The sequence below is a fragment of the Neofelis nebulosa genome, chromosome 12 (assembly GCF_028018385.1).
Source record: "Neofelis nebulosa isolate mNeoNeb1 chromosome 12, mNeoNeb1.pri, whole genome shotgun sequence".
NCBI lineage: Eukaryota > Metazoa > Chordata > Mammalia > Carnivora > Felidae > Neofelis > Neofelis nebulosa.
This window is the reverse complement of record NC_080793.1, coordinates 22,166,931-22,190,798: the sequence shown is the minus strand read 5'-3', so window position 1 is coordinate 22,190,798 and position 23,868 is coordinate 22,166,931. Positions and strand designations below refer to the sequence as shown.

The 23,868-nt window shown below is 36.2% G+C and overlaps 1 protein-coding gene across 11 annotated transcripts in view; it reads right to left on the bottom strand.

Moving 5' to 3' along the window:
* PTBP3 (polypyrimidine tract binding protein 3) overlaps nt 1-23,868 on the bottom strand; it is a 133,248-nt gene that overhangs the window by 93,520 nt on the left and 15,860 nt on the right. For 6 of the 11 annotated variants that reach the window (XR_009251488.1, XM_058694536.1, XM_058694538.1 and 3 more), the window contains one exon: nt 763-844. Coding sequence is in view for 9 of the 11 variants with exons in the window: in XM_058694536.1 (XP_058550519.1) it covers nt 763-844 (82 nt within the window). In the remaining 2 variants the exon portion in view is untranslated. The remainder of the gene's footprint in view (nt 1-762; nt 845-23,868) is intronic. The other 5 variants (XM_058694537.1, XM_058694540.1, XM_058694544.1 and 2 more) reach the window with 1 other exon arrangement.

Below are 23,868 nucleotides of genomic sequence, written 5' to 3'. Positions count from 1 at the left end.
CCCAACTCTGTTCTTCCTACAGTTTCTATATGAATGGCACCACCACTCATCTATCTAATTATCCAAGTCCAAAACCTGGAAATAAATCATCAATGGAATCCCTTATCCAAATATTCAATTAATCACCAGTTACTATCAATTTCACCTTCTGTGAATTCTCTAATTCTCTCCATTACAACTGCTAGTGCTATATAGTACTAATTACCATCCCTAACTGGGAAATCCTATCCAGCAATAGCCTCTTAACTGTTCACCCTCCCTCCTGTATTGCACTCTTCCAGTTAACTTCACAGTCCCTAAATTTTAAGAACATGTATTTTTAAACAATGTGGTAACTTATGGAATGTAAATTATGTTCCAATTTTTTAAAATCATGTAAACTTACAGTTTTAATACTTCTATTATTCTAAATCATCATTAAACACAAGCTTTTAAATCCAGCTCTTTTACTCAATTGTTCTGGGTCACCAACATATTGACAGTTTTATCACAATTATGTAACACAAAGAACATCAATCAAAAAAGGAATTACCGAATTAGACACAAGTTAAAATTTAAGGGCCACAACTGCTAACTTCATCTATGTGAACTTTCCTACAATAAATTTTACCGCAATAAATGTTTACTGAACTTTACTGCAATAAGTGTTTTTGTTATAAATAATGGCATTTCAATAAATGTTCAGATGAGCAAACGAAGAAAAAAATTTTTTGAAACTCATGGAAAGAAAACATTCTAGATTCTGAAAAAACGAAAACTCACCATACACACCTGTAGAAGTAGAATTGTTCATGGTAAAGGGTCCGTCAATGACATCAGAAGAAAGAAGCTCATCAGATCCCCGCTGAAAAGCAAGGGCAATATTGTTAATAAAACAAGTCTTGGATAATGGTCCACATTTACTACTAAAAATATTAAAAGTTAATATTATTACTTCTGTTTGAATATCAAGGCCTTTAAAGGGAAATCCTCAAGAATCACAAAATTTAAAGGTTGGAGAAGTGAATTTCACAGAAAAAAAATTACTGCATATCCACATGGTTGTTAGTTATATATACCAAAAAACAAACAAACAAAAAAAAGCCAACCTGCTATCATATAATCGGGGACATAATCCTTCATCCCTTTTTGAACAAACCCAATCTTCAGATGTTTCATTTGAAGTACCAAAAACCATACTTAGGGGTTGCGTCCTGAAATTTTTTCTGTAACTTATTTTAAGGTATATTTGGTATATTTTAAATATACTTAGTATTTTAAAATATGTTAAGTTTTTTTTAGTATATTCTTAAGTATTCATGTGGAAATAATTTGTGTAGCACCTGTTAAGAATCCTGACTTGATACCTACATATTTTTTTATTTTTCATTTTTTATTCATATATTTTTTCCTATGTGTTTTTTAAAGTTGAACACAAAGATGCAATTTACTTCTATATTTGGTGATAGCTGAAACCCTTTATAATTGGTGATTTTTTTATCCATTAATCTTCATAATGATCTTTAATGTGTACTAATTCTTAAACAACTACTGTTTAAATAATTTACTCTTTTCTGCTGATGAGAGTTTTGACCAATTGCAAGCTGAACTGTCAATGCAAAAAGACAAGTCAGACAAGCCTTCTCATTTTAACTCTAAGATCTATTACCAAGATTTAAAAGTTTACATTTACAATGGACAATAAATGCCATGTACAAAGTTAAAATCAACCAATTTCCAATGTTACTGTTTGTTTAACCTGGTCAATTTTGAAGATCAAATATTTTGGTCTACTGGATGATAAAACTTAATCCTTAAACTATCCTACAAATATCAGAATAGTAATTATGCTCCAAAATATGTTTAATGTTTAGGTGTTGAGTACCATTGTAGGAAACAACTTCAGCCTTTGCTAAAGAAAGGCAAAGCACTGATGTGTTTGCATAACAGAAATACAATTACTTAAACAATTCTTGTATTAAACATCTGGAAATTATTCCCTTTCGTTCTTCACGAGTTTATACAGACAGCTTGCGACAAGAAGAAATTAAAGAAGCACATAAGATGAAATAAAAAGGACAATCTCAACTTCCAGAAAGATAACAGAAGAGTATTTTCATAATTTTGGAGTAGAGAAAGATTTCTTAAACAAGAAACAAAAGCACAATTATGAAGGAAAAATACTGATAAACTTGACGACATTGAAATTAATTTTATTTACAATATACACAATGTCAAATTATTATGTTGTACATCTGGAACTAATGCTGTATGTCAGGTGTTTTGCTTTTTTTTTTAAGAATTTTATTTAATAAGAGACATTAGGAGATTTAAAAGGCAAGTAACAGAGTGGGAGAAAATATCTGCAATACACATAACCAACAAATTTTATATCCAGAACTTACTAAGAAAGAGAAAAAAGGAGAAAAAAAAATCCTCACTAGCAATCACTAAGAAAGTCCAAATAAAAGAAAACAACAAAAGAGTTCCATAGGCACCTAACAAAGTGGTAGACTTTACTTGTGTTCCAGAGTATTTGTGCCTTCCCTTTTTCCTGTGAAAGGATTTTTCACCCCCATCCATGGTGACATAACTTGCCATGTCTCCTGTGGGAGAATACTTCCCTCACCCACTGACACTGAGCACAGTTTTACAATATGCTCTGGCCTATGAAATATGAATAGACATGACCCATACTAAATCCAAGCAGAAGCTTCAAAAGATATTACTAGTTTCTGCTAATTTTTTCCTCTTTCCCCCTTAAATACGGGCTGTTCTTTCAACCTGATTCCCAGAAAAAGAACACATACAGCTTCAGAACAGCCACCAACCACTATAAGTGAATGAGAAACAAATGTTATATCTAAGCTATATCTAAATGACTAAAACCATATCCAATAGACATATGAAAAGATGCTTACCCTCACTGGTCATCAGGGAAATGTAAGTTAAAACCATAATAAAATATTAGATATTAAAAAAGACTGACAATATCAAGAGTTGATAACAATGTGGAACATCAGAACTAGTATATTGCTAGTGGGAGTGCAAGTTGGCACAACTTTGGAAAACTGACCCAATATACTAATGTTGAATATATGACTATCCTACAAACCTTATGTATTCTATTCCTATGAATACACTCAAGACAGTTCATGCTTATGTGCACCTAAACACATGAGAATGTTCTCATCAGCATTGTTTCTACTCATCAAATTGGAAACAGCTACGTTATCAACTCTAGTATGGATAAATAGATTGTTGTAAATGCACTCGATGATTTACGCCACTGAGAATGAATTACTGCCCCATACACTAACATAGATAAATCTCACAAGCATAAGAAGTCATTCACAAAAGAATATATACTGTATCATACTACTGCATTTATATGGAGTTCAAGAATATGGTGAAAACAAAATTACACATTGGACAGCAACATGCAAAAGAATGAAACTGGACCACTTTCTTACACCATATATAAAAATAAAGTCAAAATGGATTTAAGACCTAAGTATGAGACCTGAAACCATAAAAATCCTAACTTCTTTGACATCAGCCATAGCAACTTCTTCTAGATATTTCTCCTGTAGCAAGGGAGATAAAAGCAAAAATATATTACTGAGACTTCAACAAAATAAAAAGCTTCTGCACAGAGAAGGAAACAATCAACAAAACTAAAAGGCAACCAATGGAATGGGAGAAGATATCTGCAAACGACATACACAATAAAGGGTTAGTGTCCAAAATATATAAAGAACTGATGCAACTCAACACCCCCAAAATGAATAATCCAATTAAAACATGGGCAGAAGATATGAAGACACTTTTCCAAAGAAGACATATAGATGGCCAACAGACACATGCAAACATGTTCAACATTACTTATCTGAGGGAAATACAAATCAAAACTACAATGAGATATCACCTCACACCTGTAAGAATGGCTAAAATCAACAACTCGAGAAATAACAGGTGTTGGCAAGGATGTGGAAAAAGGAGACCCCTCTTGCACTGTTGGTGGGAATGCGAACTGGTGCAGTGACCATGGAACAGAGTATGGAGGTTCCTCAAAAACTTAAAAATAGAACTACCCTACAATCCACCAATTGCACTACTAGGTATTTACCAAAGAATACAAAAATACTAATTCAAAGGGATACATGCACCTCAATGTTTATAGTAGCATTACCTACAATAGCCAAATTATGGAAACAGCCCAAGTGTCCATCAACTAATGAATCGATAAAGATGTTGCATATATATACAATGCAATATTATTTGGCCATAAAAAATAATGAAATCTTGCCATTTGCCATGACACAGGTGGAGCCAGAGTATTAGGCTAAGCGAAATAAGTCAGCCAAAGATAAATACCATATGATTTCACTCATGTGTGGAACTTAAGAAACAAAACACATGACCAAAGGGGGGAAAAAAAAGAGAGAGAGGCAACCCAAGAAACAGACTCTTAACTATAGAGAACAAATGGATGATTACCAGGAAGAAGGTGGGTGGAAGGGGGATGTGCTGAACAGGTGACAGGGATTAAGGAGTGCACCTGTGATGAGCACGGGTGCTGTATGGCAATGCTGATCATTATACTGTACACCTGAAACTAATATTAGGCTATGTTAACTGCAATTTAAATAAAAAGTACTTTCATTCTTCAAAGACACCATTAAAAAGAAAAAGAATGAAAAACCAAGCCAGAGAATGGGAGAAAATATTTGCAAAAACTAAATAAAGACAAATAACCCAATAATAATAATAATAAACAGGCAAAAAGCATTTGAAAAGACATTTCTCCAAAGATATACAAATGGCCTATAAACACATGAAAATATCAAATATCAACATCATTAGACATTAAGGAAATGGAAATTTAAAAAAAATAAATGCAGTATTTGCACTTTATTTGTTTGTTTTTAGGGAAAGCGCACAAGCGGGGGACAGGGAGAGAGAGAATCTTAAAGGCTCCAACACTCAGCACAGAGCTTGAAGCAGGGCTCAATCCCATGACCCTGGGATCATGACCTGAGCCCAAATCAGGAGCCAGACGCTCAACCGACTGAGCCACGCAGGTTGCCCAAGAAATGCAAATTTTAAAACCACAGAGAGCACTTCAAATAAAATGTAAGACTAAGCCATCACCACACACCTACCAGAACAATTAGAATAAGGAAAGGTGACATATCAAATGCAGGTGAGGATGTGGAAGAAAGTGGATCTCTCATACACTGAAGATAGGAACGGTACAGCCACTCTGGACTGTTTGGTGGTTTCTTTAAAATGAAACATACACAGTAATCTCAAAAGATCACATTCTCAAAACAAAAATTCACATGTTCTACGATTTTATTCATACAACATTCTCAAAATGACAGAATTATAGAGATGGAAAGGAGACCAACAGTTGTGAGGGAGCAGAGATGGTTGGGAGGAGGAAGTGGGTAATTAAAGGATGCCAGAAGGGAGACCTTTGTGGTGATAGATTAGTTCTGTATCTTGACTGTACTGATAGTTACATGAATCTACACATGCAACAAAATGAAACAATAATAAACAGGCACTTTATCAATGTCTTTGTTTTGATAGTGTGCTGTAATTAAAATGTAACCATTGGAGGAACCTGGGAGGGTACACAGGATCCCTCCACAGTATCTCTACAATTTGTTGTGAATCTTGAAATTTTTCCCAAATAAAAAGTTAAGACAAAAAACAAAACAGGGGCGCCTGCGTGGCTCAGTCGGTTGAGTGTCTGACTTTGGCTCAGGTCATGATCTCTCGGTTTGTGAGTTTGAGCCCCACATCGGGCTCTGTGCTGACAGCTCAGAGCCTGGAGCCTGCTTCATATTCTGTGTCTCCCTCTCTCTGCCCCTCCTCCACTCACACTGTCTATCTCAAAAATAAATAAAACATTTAAAAAATTTTTTGAAATAAAAAATAAAAAACAAAACAAAACAGAACAAAACAGATGTATCATTCTAAGCCAGAGGATTCCTACTTGACTTGAGACTTTTTGCTGGCTCAAAATAGTCATCACCAACACCTGTGCTCGATCAACCCTCAAGAAGGGATAAGACAAGACTAGTCAAGCTGTCAATTACTACAGCTCATTGTCAGAGTTCATGCCTCACACTACTGTTCCGTACAATGGTGATCCAGAAGGCATCCCTTCAAAGACAGGCAACATTCAAAGAAAAACAATCCTATGAGTTCCTTATGGGAATCTGTACATAAGGTAAAGGAAGGGAAGACTCAAAAGCCAGACAACATACACCAGAAAAAGTATACAACTTTAAATTATGAGCAAATAAGAACTTTGTAAAATAAAATAAAAAATTAAGAAAATAGCTTCTCCTAAATAAAATGCAAAGGGATATAACAGCTCAAAGGAGAGGCAAGTAAGAATTCTACCAAACGATTTAAAAGATAGATTGATGAAAAAAAAGAATAAAGCAGTGTCGTGAAAGTCAGACATTACAAAGAGGAGAGCCAAAAGTGCAAAACACACCTTTCCACCATCCAAAGAAGTTACCTACTGCAAAGAACCAACTCTTAATCTGGACTTTAAGTATCCAAAAGCCACACAGAAAAAATTTTCAGGAAAGCCCTCCCTTGCAGGCACATGAGATTACTTAAATGCAACTGGCGAAAGTGTCAGACTGTTAACAAAGGCCCCACACAATGTTTGACAGCAAAGAATCCAAAAACTTCCCTGCAGTCTTCTTAATGCACACAAGCTATTTCAGTTTCAATTTGGGGAGAACTGAGTTACTCATAGTTCTATTTCCATCTTATTCAATAAACTGTTACCTGGTTTCCTAACAAGTAAATCACCAATCGACCATTAACATGAAATTATTCCCTGTTGCTTACTGAATCAATTCTAAATTTACTATATGGCCATTAAAAGCTCTTTCTAACCCAGACCTCCTCCTACGCACAGTAACACTCCTGTCTTGTAATTTGCCCCAGACACACTATCTTTATTCTTGCCTCGTTATGCTATTCTCCCACCTCAAACACTATCCCTTCACTACATATCCATTCCTACATAATGATCACAAGTAAATACTATCACATCCTTGAAAATTTTCCTTTCCCCAAAATGAAGAGGCTGAGCTTAATTTTGATTGCCTTACGGGATTAAAATGTACGTATGTTTTAGGATGTTAGTACACTTGCATAATGTATTCTTCCTATATGTATAGCTATCAATATCACACATTTTGTCAAATATGTATGCAAAGTTTTGTGTTTTTTTTTTCAGCCACTTTCAGTCTATTATTGTGTCTTACACTTGATTGTATTTCCCCACAGTCTATAGGACAGTGTCAGGTATATTATATGTAATGACTCTCTGCCTTGGTTATACATTACAATCATATAACCAGTTAAAAAAAATTGTTTTTATTTGAGAGAAAGAGCATGTGCTCAAATAGGGGGAGAGGGGCAAAGGGAGAGAAAGAGAGAATCCCATATAATCAGTTTAAAATCAACACCAGATAGCAGGTCCTACCCCAAAGATTCTTAACCAATAGGTCTAGGCTAAGGCGGAACCTGTATATTTCCAAAGCTCTAATGTGTACCCACCTGAGGACCACTATAAACAGATGTTTTAATAAACACAGAAATATAAGAGTGAAATGGTTTAAAAGACTAAAATAAAATAGTCTTCTAGAGTAGACCAGATCTAGGTTCGAACAGACTCCACAATCTTAAATTTACCTTTGTATGATACTACACGTTATTTAATCTAAGGCTGTTTACTCATCTGTAAAATGAGGATAATAATGCTACCCATCATCACCGTCCTCTGAGGATTAATGTTTCTAATACATAAGGTATCACTAAACACTAGCAGATAAACACTAATGATTAATTACTCAGTCCTTTTCAAAAGCTATACATGTCAGTAGTTACTTGTATTCAATGTAATTAGTACTAGATAACAATCTCCTAAAGGTGAAAGGTAACATTCTTTCAATAAAGAAAACTTTCTAAAGTTTTAAAAAGAAACGTCACCTCCCCATCCTAACAGCAAACAATTAACGAAAGACTTGGCTTTGATAAAACATGCTTAAAAACTGAAAGCAATACTTTTCACATTTTATGTAACAAACTCTTAAAATATAAATCCATTTCTAATAAATAAAATTGAAACATTCTTTGTATAGGATTGCATACGAGAGCTAATAAAGTCCCATTTTATGATTAACCTCTGAGGATGAGAAAGAATAAAGCATGTATCTGCCTGGACATTAGGACTTTTCCTGCAGAACACTGGTAAGATCTGTTAAGAGAAAAAAGTAAAAATTTTCACTATAACCATCCTTATGTAAGCATCTTTGCTTACTTATTCAATTATCTCAGGATAAATCTGTAGATGTTAAACAGCCTGATTTTTTATTTTTATAATTCATTTTATCTTAAGTACATTCTGCAACATTATAATATGAATCCATGCCCCTGTGTGTAATCCTTTTATAACTGATAAGCTTTTGCCACACTGTTGCAGTCTTTGTATTCTATTCAAAATGAATATTCAGAAATGAAATAAACAGTTCGTCCTTTGTGAGCATAAAGTAAGACTGCAAGAAATCTCGTTTCCACTCAACGATGTAGAGTAACTTAAAGTTACTACTACACTACACGTGACTAGGAAGAAGCATTTTTATTTCTATAGGGGTCTTTCAAATATTGTTAGAATTAGCACATGACCACCTCATTTTATTTTTTCCCACAACATTTTAGTATTACTCAGAGTCTGGCTCACGATTTGTGTAGGAAAGAATTTAACTTTGCCAATTAGAGGTCTGGCTTTTGCCCTCTCCTTCTGGGAAGTATCTCTAAAGTCCTGGAAGGTCACGCTTGAAAGAAGTATCTTTTTTTTTTTTTTTTTTTTAACTTGAGGGCTTTAGGTCACTGACAAGGGACTGACCACACCAAAAAAATCAACGATGTAATTTAGGGTAAATATGGGCTTTTGCTCATGCCTAAAGACTGAGATCTGCCTCAAGGGCAATCAATTATGCCTACACAAAGGAGCTTCTCAATAAAAATATATAGTTAATCACTAAAGCACAAGTGAACTTCCCTGTTTGACAATACTCCATAAGTACTACCACACACTGATGATGGTCAAGTAATGTGTCCTGATGCCACAGAGAGAGGACAAAGGATGCTCTCTGTGTTTGGTACTTCCCCAGACTCTGCCGTATGTGTTTCTTCCCTTGGCTGACTTAAATCTATACCCCTTCCCTGTAATAACCACTAACCATGAGTATAACAGCTTTCATTGAGTTCCATAAATCCTTTTAGCAAATTATGGGACCTCAGCATTGGTTTGGGAAACCCCCAGAACTTACAGTTGGTGTTATAAGTGAGGGTAGTCTTCTGTGGACTATGTCCCCTAACTTTGCAGTTGGCCTAATTCCTCTCAAGGTTAAATGATGAATCAATCAAATATAATAAAACTATTCATTTAACAGATCTTTAAAAACTGTATTCTTAACCTCTGAATTACCATTTGGACTTCTAACTATAAAAGAAAAATTTAACCTAAAAATGTGATTAAATATTCAAGTATAGAAAAACCAGAATAATTAAGTTAAATTTATATGACACCTTAAATAAATTAATGTAACATCTTAACTATCACACTCTATGTTTCCACACAAAATATAAACTGCCATAATAAAAAAATGATGAACACTGCAGAGTCTTCAAAATAAACACATATAAGGGGCACCTGGGTGGCTTAGTCAGTTAAGTGCCCAACTTCAGCTTACATCATGATCTTGCATTTGTGTGTTCGAGCCCTGCATCAAAGCTCTGTGCTGACTGCTCTGGGCCTGGAGCCCACTTCAGATTCTATGTCTCCCTCTCTCTCTCTGCCCCTGCCCTACACGCACTTGCTCGCTCGCTCTCTCTCTCAAAAATAAAAACATTAAAATAAATAAATTATATTTAAGTCTAAAAATTCTACAAGATCTTTCAAGAATAACAGGAGCAACTTATAAGTAAAGCAAACACTATAGTATTGAGTGAAGTATTGGAATGACTGGTTTTATTTTTTTAATGTATTTTTCTTTTTCTTTATTTTTGAAAGGGGGGGGGGGAGAGGAAGAGGGAGAGGGAGAAAATCCCAAGCAGCAGACAGCACAGAGCCCCATGCAGAGCTCAAACCCACAAACTGTGAGATCAAGACCCCAAGCCAAGATCAATAGCTGGGTGCTTAACCAACTGAACCACCCAGAAGCCCCATGACTATTTTTATTTTTATACTTTATCACAAAAGAAAAAATATTTGATACTAAAGTTTCATACCTGAAAATCCTGTTTTACATCAGAAAAAGGGTTGACTATCATATAAAATAAACCACACATCTCTCAAATAGTTACGATACTTTTAAAAAAATGGTAAGTTTCTGACCCTAACAGGGGTCTGATAAACACAAGACAAAGAGAACAAAAGGGCTTACATTTGAAAATTCAGTCACAGAAAAAGTATTCTGATAATCAAAATGTACTAAGCTTTTCCCCAAGAATTCATTTTCAAATTATAGAAAACAAAGGTTATTAATATTATAAAGCTCAAATCCCAAAAGCCATATTACTTTGTAAAGCTCTGTAAAAGAGGAGAAAAACACAATTAGTTCTGTATTAAACATTCCCTTCTTTTAAAAACCAACTTTTCTTTCCTAGACATAAATTCTTTCTCCTGAAAACACATCACCATCTATAATTACAGATTACTTCAGTACAAAACAAATTTCTGAAAATTATACTTAATATTTATATCCTAAGTGTCTGAAAAGCAATTTTCCATTAAAGTAAGGGAAGAGCGATGCAGACTAGGCAAATTGAGGATCTCTCGCAAGGGATGACTGCCATGAGAGAGGATGGTTTAAGAGATGGGTGGAAGATGAGCAGAATGAAGACCCCTGTACCACAGAGAAACAAATTAACATTACACAAAAGGCTTTAACAAGCCAAATGAAGACATCACAGAAGGTGGGCTGCATGAAAACACTGGCTCAACCGTCTCCTTAGAAACACACAGTAAATTTACGTAAGTGCAGCAGTTGCTTTCTGGACTTGTTAGCTCTCTGGCTAAGTCAACACACCAATCAGCTTCACTGCCTCTGGTACCAATTACTGAAGTTCTCTCCTATTGAAGAATAATGAAATATACAGGACCAACAAAGCAAAACAATACTGTAATTAGCAGCACAAATAAAGTGTTTCATTATCAAATTTGATGGAGAGTGGTCTTATTTAGCATTAGAGCAATATTATTATGATAGAAAGCAATCCACACAACTGAGAAACAGCCACTAAAGTAACATGTAAGGAAGATTCTGAAATATAAACCATTAACTCACAGTTAATCTTCAGATCATATCAAAAATGCACACATAATTCAAGAATAAGATATCATTTGTTTTAGCCTATCAAGATACTATGACCATTAAAAAAAAAATGGCTATCAAAATTATCTCAGAATTGTCTATGATCCTAGTACTTTTTTTAAACAAAAGAATCTTAAATACTGAAATTAATATCCAAGTCGTACCATGAAGCCAAGCTAGCCCCCCCTTTTAAATTTCTAACAGATAGTCTTAGTGAGGCTCTATGAACACTTCCCAGAACACAAACACATGTTAATCCTGTGGATACATTTTTCCATAAACAGGAATAAAAGTGATATTATGTAAAGTCTCATCATAGTATATACACTTGTTGATTATGATCTCCTGGTTACTCACCTTTATATCTTCCTCCACAGAACCTACTATAACATTTTACATGGCACCTATGTTCAAAACTTTCTTGTCTAAAAAGGAATTTAAAAATGAATAAAAACTACACAGAGAAGAGAATAAACAATATTCAGTGAGGCTTTCAGATTAACTGTGAGGCAGTATGTAACTTCAAGTATTTTTTTCCTAATTCAGCCTTTTGTTAACATTCACCATTTCACAGCCTCCTGTTATTCAAAGCACATCCAAAACCCAAAGGGACTAGCTATTGTTGGTAACTCTACCCTTGCAAATGACTTGGAGATCATATTCCCAAACACTGTGGCCCCATTAACACTCATCATCTACTAAATGTGTGACTATACCTAAACATATTTTTTTGGTTAATGTTTATTTATTTATTTTTGAGAGAGAGGAAGAGAGAGAGAGAGAGAGAGAGAGAGAGAGAGCTCATAAGCAGAAGAGGGGCAGAGAGAGAGAGAGAGAGAGAGAGAGAGAGAGAGAGAGAGAGAGAGAAAACGCACACGCAAGCGAGCTCAAGAGAATCCGAAGCAGGCTCCAGGCTCCAGGCTCAGAGCTGTCAAGGCAGAGCCCAACACAGGGCTTGAACTCATGAACTGTGAGATCATGACCTGAGTCGAAGTCGGACGTTTAACCAACTGAGCCAACATTATTCTTAAAAAACAATTACCACCCCCCAAAAAACAGTTGCCAAACTGTTCTCTTGTGCTATTTTACTTTCCAAGTCTACCACTATTGAGATTTTAGGACAGTGAGAGTAAAAAAGACAACAATGGGGCAAATTCTACAAACATAAAGCTATAGCAATGTTCAAGACAAAGAAAAAAACCCTGCCCTTTATGCATGGAGTTTACAATCCTGCAGAAGGAAACAGATAGTCAAAAATATTAAACTATGTAATATGTTTTAGTCATAAGTGGTTTTTAAAATGTAGGATAAGGAGCAGCCAGAGATGAAGAGGATTACAATTTTAAATAGGCAGTAAAGGAAAGACAAGATAAAGTGACATTTAAGCAAAATGTTAAAGGAGGTAAGGAGTAAGCTATGTAGTTATCTGAAGGAAGAATGTTATAGGCAGAGGAAACTGACTAGAATGCTTTGCATGTTCTAGAAAACTCTGAGGAAGCAACTGTTACTGCAACAAAGTGAGCAAAGGGAAAACAAATAGAGATTAGGAGGGCGTGTCATAATATGTGTGGCCTTGAAGGCAATTCTAAAAAATGTTATTGTGTGAAATGAAGGACACAGACTTTTGAACAGAGGAATAATATGATCTGATTTACTTCTTACAAGATCACTCTGGCTACTGTGTTGAGAACAGTCTGTAATAACACAAAGAGGGAAGCAGAAACTCTAGTTTCTCTAGTTAGGAAACTATAATGACAATCCAGATAAGGGGCCAAAAGAGCGCCAGTTACTGTGGAGAATGGCTGGAGTGTGAATATATTTGGAAAGATTTGCTAATGAATTAAATGTGGAAGGGAAGAGAAAAAAAGAAGTAGAAAAGTCCTGGTCGTCCCAAATAGCTAACACTGTAAAATATTCTTGCCCTGTGGTTAGTCTACAGACATTTTTTTTTTAATTTTTTTTTCAACGTTTTTTTTTAATTTATTTTTGGGACAGAGAGAGACAGAGCATGAACGGGGGAGGGGCAGAGAGAGAGGGAGACACAGAATCAGAAACAGGCTCCAGGCTCTGAGCCATCAGCCCAGAGCCTGACGCGGGGCTCGAACTCACGGACCGCGAGATCCTGACCTGGCTGAAGTCGGACGCTTAACCGACTGCGCCACCCAGGCACCCCTAGTCTACAGACATTTTTAAGATTATATTCATATTCTCTAATTCTCATCCTTCAAAGAAACTATAAAAATCAGGTTATGTCATTTAACATACGTTAGAGGGTAAATGGTACAATTAAAATCTAGGCTTGGTTTAAGGGCATGTGAGGGGCTCAGTCAGTTGAGCGTCACGTCACCATCTCATGGTTGCTGAGCCTGGCGCCTGCTTGGGATTCCCTCTCTCCCTCTCTATCTCTGTCCCTCCCCTGCTCACACTCTCTCTCTCTCTAAAATAAATAAAAATTTAAAAACAATCTAGGCCTGGTTTATTTTTCATCCTACATATCTGTTCCTCTAGAGTATAATAAACAAATTTCTCCTCTAGTATGTTATGCCAACCTTTTGATTTATTCCACATCTAGACCTTACTTTACATTACAACCATATACAAAGATATGTATATAGACCTTCCTCAACTTATGAATGAGGTTACGTCCTGATAAATCCATCATAAAGATAACCTGAGTCAAAAATGCATTTAATACACCCAACCTACTGAACATCCTAGCCCCGCCTCACTTACCTTCAACGCGCTCAGAACAATTACATAGCCTACAGTGGGGCAAGAACACTTTACACAGCCAACAGTGGGGCAAAATCATCTAACACAAAGTCTATTTTATAATAAAGAGTCGGATAATTCATGTAATTTATTGAATACTATACTGAAAGTGAAAAAGAGAATGCCTGTATGAATGAGTACAGAATGGTTTTAACTGTATCAACTGTTTAACCTTGTGATTGCACGGCTAACGGGGAGCTGCAGCTCTTTGCTGCAGCAGCTGCAAGGCATCTTAAGAGTTTCGCACTGCTTATCACTAGCCCAAGAAAAGTTCAAACTTCAAAGTATGGTTTCTACAGAATGCATATTGCTTTCATGTCATCATAAAGTTGAAAAATCTTAAGTCAAACCATCATAATTGGAGACCAGCTGCATGTAATCATCCTTAACAAGAGCAAAATAAAAACAAGGACACTTACTGATTACATACTACACACCACGTAGTGTTCTATGCGCTCTAGCATACATATTTCATGTAATCTAAGAAGCCTTTAATTTTAAGACCCAAAACTTTATCTAACACCTTAAAAGAAAAAGTACTGCCAATTAAAAATTGTCACTATCAACTAATACGCTATCAACGTATGGATGCACCCTGATGTCAGAAATGTTAATAAAAAACTGTGCCTGAGAATCAATGAAATATCAAATCCTCACAAAATTCTAATCATTCAATATTATTATGGTGACCAACTGGTTCAAAATATTATGTCATATATAATTGGTTAAAAATACTAGTTCTACCCTTTTCCTTTCCACATTTTAACTTTTGAGCCTCTTTCAATTACCTTTTTTCCCTCACGGTGATAACTAATGAAATATTACTGCATAACTTTGAAACCACAAGCCTTTATAAACACATGTAAAAGAAATCTCAGCAAGGCAAGGAAAAAATGTTCTCTCTTCCATTATAGCCGCTGAAAAAGACACAACTCTGGTCATGAAACTGTTTACAAATGCTATTTCTAACAAAGGAGTCATAAAAATAACAAAGGTCTGGGTTTTGGCTAGTTGTCATACTTAATATTATTTATTGCCCTAGCAGTAGTAATACTTATATTGACACCTATTTTCTGAAATATATATACACTTGCAAGTTTTTTTATTAACCCAATCATTACAACTTTCCTCTCCTCATACATTTGTAAACAAAACCTAACAATTTCTTAGGTTTCTCAGAACAGAGGTGGAAAGATAACACCATTCTGGGAATGAAGAAACTAAGGCACAAATGAGTTATGTAACTCAGACAAATCATACTACAAATAAAGAGTACAAATAAAGTGCAAATAAGGATTCAAACCAGGGTGCCTGGGTGGCTCAGTCGTAAGTGTTGACTATGGCTCAGGTCATGATCTCTTGATTTGTGAGTCTGAGCCCCATGTTGGACTCTGCCTGGAGCTTGCTTCAGACTCTGGGTCTCCCTCTCTCTCTGCTCCTCCCCCACTCCTCTCCCTCTGCCCCTCCCCCACTCATGCTCTGTCTGTCTCTCTCTCTCATAAATAAACATTAAAACAAATTAAAAAAAAAAATATTCAAACCCATGTAGGGCAATTTCAGAGTTCATGCTTTTAATTGCTACACTGAACTGCCAAAAACATTAACTCATCACTATGTTCATAATAAGAGATTAGTTAAATGAGTTACAATATATCCATGCAATGAAATATTAGGTGGTTATTAAAATGATGAAACATGTGGCACTTGGGTGGCTCAGTTTGCTGAACCTCTGACTTTGGCTCAGGTCATGATCTTGCAGTTCATGAGTTCAAGCCCCACATCAGGCTCACTACTGTCAGCACAGAGCCCTCTTTGGATCCTCTGTCCCCTTCTCTCTGCACCTCCCTGACTTGGGCTCTCTTAAAAATAAACAAACACTAAAAAAAAAATTGTTTTAAATAAATAAAATGATGAAATAATACTTATCAATCTGCATACCAATTAATATAACACTGTTCATTAGTTATAATACATATTTTCTATTTTTATAAAAATAAATAATAAATATATATGTACCATGAGCCTGTATGTAAAAGTCTAAGAGCAAGTTTACCTAAATGTCAGCAGGGATTATCATATCTGGCTTTTCTGTCATGTTTAAGTATTAATTAATCAGAGAGAAAGGAGTTATTTTCATTTTGAAAAATAATCAACTCTTAAAATTTTGCCAATATGTGTCTCAAGCTCTGTAACTGGATCTTTCAATTAAACACATTGCATGAGGATTTTTGGCCAGTTCTACTATAGACCATTACCATATTATCATCTCAAAAATGTTAACAAAACATTTAAAATTTCTTAAAAAAATAAAATTTATTTTTGCATCATTTAGTGATCTGCAAGCACCTCTGAACTGTGTAATAGCCAAATTATACAGACTTAGGATGGTATTCAGATCATATACTTTGCCAACAAACCTTTATTTGAATCTGTCACTTACCACCTGTTTGATCTAAGGTATTAGATTACAGTAACATCACAGGTTTGGTATCCTGTTCTGTAAAATTGGTCTAATGTTATAATAAATATGCAAAGTTCCTTTTTATAAAGGACTTCTTATATACTGACACCTAGCAAGATAGGGATTAAATGCTTTTTTTTTTTTTTTTAATCTGGAGGAGAGGGGCAAAAGCAGTACTTAGAAAGCTGATGTCTTGGGGGGGGGGAAAGAATGCTGATGTCTGTCTACTTATTCTATCAATTGAGAGAGATGTTAAAATCTATGATTATGGATTTGGCTCTTTCTTCTGTCACCCAAAACTGTCATGCAACTTCTCAAGAAAATGTCTCATTTTCTTAGGCAGGAGTCCTCTCTTAATGACAAATCCTAAAATCTGAGGACTGCTAGCTTAGTCTAAAAGGTTGATTCTCTGCAGCTTCTACTATTCCTTCATTGTTGATGCTATTGCTCTAAATGTCATCACTAGCAATACAGCTGCTGAATGAAGTTCCTGTCTGCAATAGTGACTGAGCACAAAGCACTGTTAATCTGCCAGTATTCCCTCTGCATGTGAAGAAGGAAACTCTCTGGTGTTAGTCTCAACTATTGTTGCTGCTAACCTCCCAAAGATACAAAGCTCTCAAATTCCATATACATTCATTCATTCTCTATGATCCTCCAACCTCCACCTTCACATATATACACATACCCCTATTGCCCAAATCACAACAAACACTGTAATGTTGAAGTGTAAAATTAGCCTCAAGACCAACTCCAGGTTCAGTAATTCTCTAAAAGGACTCACAGAACTTGGCAGAAAGTTGTGTTCACAGCTAAGACTTATTATAAGGACACCAAACAAAGTAGACAAAAGATAAAGGCATATGGGGCAAAATCTGGAGGACACCTAGAGCAAGCTTCCAAGAGTTCTCTCCCAATGGAGCCACACATACTTAATTCCTCCAGCAATGAACTGTGATAACACATGTGGAATGTGATAACCAGGGAAGGTCATTAGAGATTCACTGCCCAGGGCTTTTATTGGGAGCTGGGTCACACAGACACCCTCTGTCCAGCATGTACCAAAAATTCCAGAAAGTATAAACCATATCATTTACACAAACATTCTAGGAACAATAAGCCACTCTTATCATTTAAGGATAAGTTATATCAATGTAGGGAACTGTTTACCAGCCAGGATTCTAGCCAAGGGCCAACCTTACAAGCAGCCTTTCCAAGGATAGCAGTCTTCGGCCTGCTACATTAACTATTTTCCGTACATTTGCCAAGCCCAAATGGCCAAACAGATCTTGATTTTTCGTGTAGCTCTCTGGTAAGGCTGGAACCCAGACACACTTCTTTAGTTCAGGTTCTATTTCCATGGTCATTGCTGCTACTATCGCATTAGTCATGAATGTGAAAGGGGAGAAACCAGAGGCTCTGTGCTGCCTCCACTAAGATCAAAGACAGGACACAGTGCTGTAGGGTTAAATGCGTTGAACAGCACAGGCTATGAAAGCATACCCTCTGGATTCAAATCCTAACTCCACTACTTTCTAAGCGAAGCTTAGGTCCTGATTCCAGGGTTGTGGGATTGAGCCCCATATTGGGTTCAGCGCTGTGTGTGGAGCCTGCTTAAGATTCTCTCTCTCTCCTTCTGCCTTTCTCCCAACTCACATACTCTCTCCCTAAAATATAGAAAAAGAATCTGAAGATTATTCATGAGGAATAGTTTATTATAGCACTATACTGGAAATAATAACATGAGTCCATCAGTAAGGGCCTAATGAATTAACTTCTATATCCACAAAATATGTTATAGCCGTTAAAAAATTAGAATGGGGGGAATTCTAAGGAAGATTCCCTACACTTTAGTGAGAAAATGAAAGTGTAGAACAATGTATATAAATGTTCTGCCTTTGGTATTGGAGGAGGAAGAAAAATATGTATATCTGCCTTTATATGCATATAAGATACTGTAAGTGTAAATTATAAAACTAATAAAACTGTTACCTTTGGGGGAAGACTAAAACAACACTGCAAATGAAAGTTCTCTATGTAAACATAATTAAATTTATTTTTGTTGAATTACTTCTGTTCTTTTAACTTTTATTTATGAACTTTTATTTTCATCAAATTCATGTTCTATAACAAGTATTACAAACAAGTTTATATGATAAAGCAAATCTCTCCAACCTAATCCTAATCTTTAAACAGCTCTCAGTTATTCTAATGGACATCCTCATAACCCTAGATAATAGTTATACCACTACTTCTGAGTTACCAACTTTAAAAATAAACCAACTGACCTCTAATATGAAAACTTAAAAATTTATCTCTTAAACTTCCCACTTTTCTTGCCTTCTTAAGGTGTGAAATATATACTATTAATTTTAATTCTTATATAAGTTACCTTTAAATCTTAAATAGTAACCTTATAGTTTTAGTCCTTATTTTGCCAATTTGACAACCTCTTGATTCTCTACTTTGAAAGATAAAGCTGTTAGCACAAGTAATCTGTTCTCTCCTTCCCTCCCTCTGCCAGCTTCACTTTCATCTTGTTATAGTTGTTACATTCTGCCCTGCAACAACAGCATTCTAGGCTTCCACCAATCATGTCCTGCCCAAAGTTTGACTCAAAACTGAAAAATCAATAAACAGCATTTACATTTTCATGACTATGTAAATACTGTTCAAGGGAACATAATCCTTACCACACTTCACTTTCTACTTTATAGTCTAATGTTACAACCTAAGGACCACTTGAAAAAAACTATCCCTAAAATCAAGATCAAATGGATTCTTTGTTACATTCAATATCTTAACACCATGCCGCATTCTAATTTGGCTTATAGTCAGATCATGATTTTCTTTCCTTTTTTGCTCTCCATGATTATTTTTAAGTGCCTTTATTTTCCTCACAGGATTGTGAAGATACCAATCATTCAATCCAGTCCCCATTTTTCTTCCCAAAATCTCCTTCCTTAAATCCTACTTCCCCCTGCTTCAATCTAGAGTGCTTTCTAGGCCTTCTGAACAACTGTTAACCCGAGCCTTCTTTTTACACTTCTGGGTTGGCTCAACTTTTTCTTCAACTTCTGTCTTCATTGTCTTTAGTTTATCATTTTGCCACAGTATATCCTTAAGTAACCACCTAAATGATGGTAAACAGAAGGCAAACTTTCTGGGCCCATGCAGGTCTGAAAATTCTATCCTCATAGTTGTAGCCTCGTAACTACTCATTTGACTTAGTAAAAGAATTCTGGGTTAAAAATTACTTGTCCAGGAGCGATGGGTGGCTCAGTTGGTTGCGCATCCGACTTTGGCTCAGTCATGATCTCATGCATTGTGCATTCGAGCCCTGAAACAGGCTCTGTGTTCACAGCGCAGTGCCTGGAGCCTGCTTCAGGTTCTCTGTCTCCCTCTCTCTCTGCCCCTCACCTGCTCACGCTCTGTCTCTGTCTCTCAAAAATAAACAAACATTAAAAAAAGCATTTGTCCAAAAAATTATAAACACTGTCCCATTTTCATTTAGAACATAATGTGGAGATGAGCAAGCTACAGACTGCAGTTGAGAACCCAAAGGTGTCAGTGACAGGACAAGTTAGAAGAAAGCTTTTTTTTTTTTTTTTTTTAATTTATTTTTGGGACAGAGAGAGACAGAGCATGAACGGGGGAGGGGCAGAGAGAGAGGGAGACACAGAATCGGAAACAGGCTCCAGGCTCCGAGCCATCAGCCCAGAGCCTGACGCGGGGCTCGAACTCACGGACCGCGAGATCGTGACCTGGCTGAAGTCGGACGCTTAACCGACTGCGCCACCCAGGCGCCCCGAAGAAAGCTTTTTAAATTGTTCTTTTCTAAAAATATTCTCAGAGATACAAAGCCTTACTAAATTTGCCACACAAAGATACATGTTATAAACCTATTGGAAAAAAGTACTCAAGCAATTGAAAAACAAATCTAAGAGATGATACAAGAGACCTAAAAAACAAAAGTCATCAGATACCTTGAAGTTTAAACTGTTATGGAAAAAAAAAAAAAAAAAAAGTTGAGTTCTAGAGAAAATGAGAAAGTATGAATAACCCAAGACTAAAGTTCTGGACCATAATTATTATGATGAAATATAATAAGGAAAAAAGGATAAATCAACAGTTGAGTTGAAATGTCACATTCCTATTAGAAATCAATAGAACAGGGGTGCCTGGGTGGCTCAGTTAAGCATCTAACTCTTGATTTCAGCTCAGGTCACGATCTCGTAGTTTGTGAGTTTGAGCACCACATCAGGATCTGTGCTGACAGTGTGGAGCCTACTTGGGATTCATTCTCTCTCTGCCCCTCCCCTGCTCGCTCTTACTCTCTCTCTCTAAATAAATAAATAAACTTAAAAAGAAACCAACAAAACATACAACATATGACCAGAAAAAAACAAATAATACAATTAATACCTTGAACTAACAGATACACTTACTGCAAAACCAGACATCCACCTAAGAATATACACTTACAAAAAGGATACTGTATCAGCTTGGCAAACTGTATTTATAAAGAGCCAAATATTAAGCATTTTAGGCTTTACAGGCCATAGAGTCTCTGCCACAACTACACAAAAGCAACCATAGACAAAACACAACATGGCTGTGTTTCAATGAAAAGTTATTTACAAATACTGAGACTCAAATCTTACCAATTTTCCACCTGTCACAAGATAGTAATCTTTGTTCTTTTTTATTTATTTCAAATTTACATCCAAATTAGTTAGCATATAGTGAAACAATGATTTCAGGAGTAGATTCCTTAGTGCCCCTTATCCATTTAGCCTATTCCCCTCCCACAACCCCTCCAGTAACCCTGTTTGTTCTCCATATTTATGAGTCTCTTCTGTTCTGTCCCCCTCCCTGTTTTTATATTATTTTTGTTTCCCTTCCCTTATGTTCATCTGTTTTGTCTCTTAAAGTACTCATAGGAGTGAATTCATATGATTTTTATCTTTCTCTGACTAATTTCGCTTAGCATAATACCCTCTAGTTCCATCCATGTAGTTGCAAATGGCAAGATTTCATTCTTTTTGATTGCCAAGTAATACTCCATTGTATATATATATATATATACCACATCTTCTTTATCCATTCATCCATTGATGGACATTTGAGCTCTTTCCATACTTTGGCTATTGTTGATAGTGCTGCTATAAACCTTGGGATGAAAGATAGTAATCTTTTGATTTTTTTTAATACTATTTGGAAGTGTAAAAACCATTTTAGCTTGCAGGATGTATTATAAAAACAGATGGCAATGAACTCTTATTTAGCCCTTGAGTCACAGTTTGCCAACTCCTGCATTAGTTTGTAAAAGAAATACCAATTTTATCCAAAAGAATATAGTGAACAGAGGCTCTACAATAAAACTACGGGGTGCCTGGGTGGCTCAGTCAGTTCAGCGTCCGACTTCAGCTCAGGTCATGATGTCACAGTTCGTGAGTTCAAGCCCCCCGTCGGGCTCTGTGCTGACAGCTCAGAGCCTGGAGCCTGCTTCAGTTTCTCTGTCTCCCTCTCTCTCTGCCCCTCCCCTGCTTGTGCATACACACTCACTCTCTCTCAAAAATAAACATTAAAAAAAATTTTTTTTTGAAATAAATAAAACTACAGACAATAAAAGAGTAGCTAATGTTTGGAAACTAAAATTTTAACACCAGTAAATAATCTTGGGTTTAAAAGGAAATTTTTTTCAGGGCACCTGGGTGGCTCAGTTGGTTAAGCGTCCGACTTTGACTCAGGTCATGATCTCATAGCTCATGAGTTTGAACCCCATGTCGGGCTCTGTGCTGACAGCTTAGACCTGGAGCCTGCTTCAGATTCTGTGTCTCACTCTCTCTCTGCCCCTCCCCCACTCATGCTCTGTTTCTCTCTCTTTCTCAAAAATAAATAAACGTTTAAAATAAATAAAATAATTAAAAAAAGAAAATTTTAAAGTCTTAAGTATAAAAATATTTAAGATACAATGAAAACACAGATACTAAATTTGTGGGATCGAGCTTTAGTACTTTAAGATAAATTTACAGCCGAAACAAGAAATTTAAAAATAAGTGGATTAACTATCCAATTAAAAAAACTTAGAAAGGGGCGCCTGGGTGGCTCAGTCGGTTCAGCGGCCGACTTCAGCTCAGGTCATGATCTCGCGGTTCATGAGTTCAAGCCCTGCGTCGGGCTCTGTGCTGACAGCTCAGAGCCTGGAGCCTGCTTCAGATTCTGTGTCCCCCTCTCTCTGACCCTCCCCTGTTCATGCTCTGTCTCTCCCTGTCTCAAAAATAAATAAACGTTAAAAAAATAAAAAAATAATAAAAAAAAAACTTAGAAAAAGAGCAAAAGAACAAACCCAAACATGAAAAAAGAAAAATTTTTAAATAACAGAAAACAAATGAAATCAAGAACTGAAAAATCACTTAAAGATTACTAAAAACTAAAAGCTGGTTCTTTTATTTATTTTTTTTTTTTAAAATTTTTTTTTCAACATTTTTTATTTATTTTTGGGACAGAGAGAGACAGAGCATGAACGGGGGAGGGGCAGAGAGAGAGGGAGACACAGAATCAGAAACAGGCTCCAGGCTCCGAGCCATCAGCCCAGAGCCTGACGCGGGGCTCGAACTCACGGACCGCGAGATCGTGACCTGGCTGAAGTCGGACGCTTAACCGACTGCGCCACCCAGGCGCCCCAAGCTGGTTCTTTTAAAACACCAACCTTGGGGCGCCTGGGTGGCTCAGTCAGTTGAGCGCCGACTTCGGCTCAGGTCACGATCTCGCGATCCGTGAGTTCGAGCCCCGCATCGGGCCCCTGTGCTGACAGCTCAGAGCCCAGAGCCTGTTTCAGATTCTGTGTCTCCCTCTCTCTGACCATCCCCCATTCATGCTCTGTCTCTCTCTGTCTCAAAAATAAATAAACGTTAAAAAAACACCAACCTGGGCCTCTAGCATAACTGATCAATGAGAGAAAAAACAATTCCGAATAAAAAAAGAATAACAAAAGACTAAAGAGATTAAAATCAACATGAGTATTATGAACTGCAGAATAAAAACTTAAGAAATCAATAATCAAATGAATATATTCCTACAAAATATAAAATTCCAAAACTACTATGAGAGGAAACACAGAACTTCAATTAAACCATAAGAATTAAAGATAGTGAATTTGTAAATAAAGACCTCTCACCTTCTACTCCCAACCTAGGCCCAGATGGCTTTACAGGTGAGATCAACCAAACT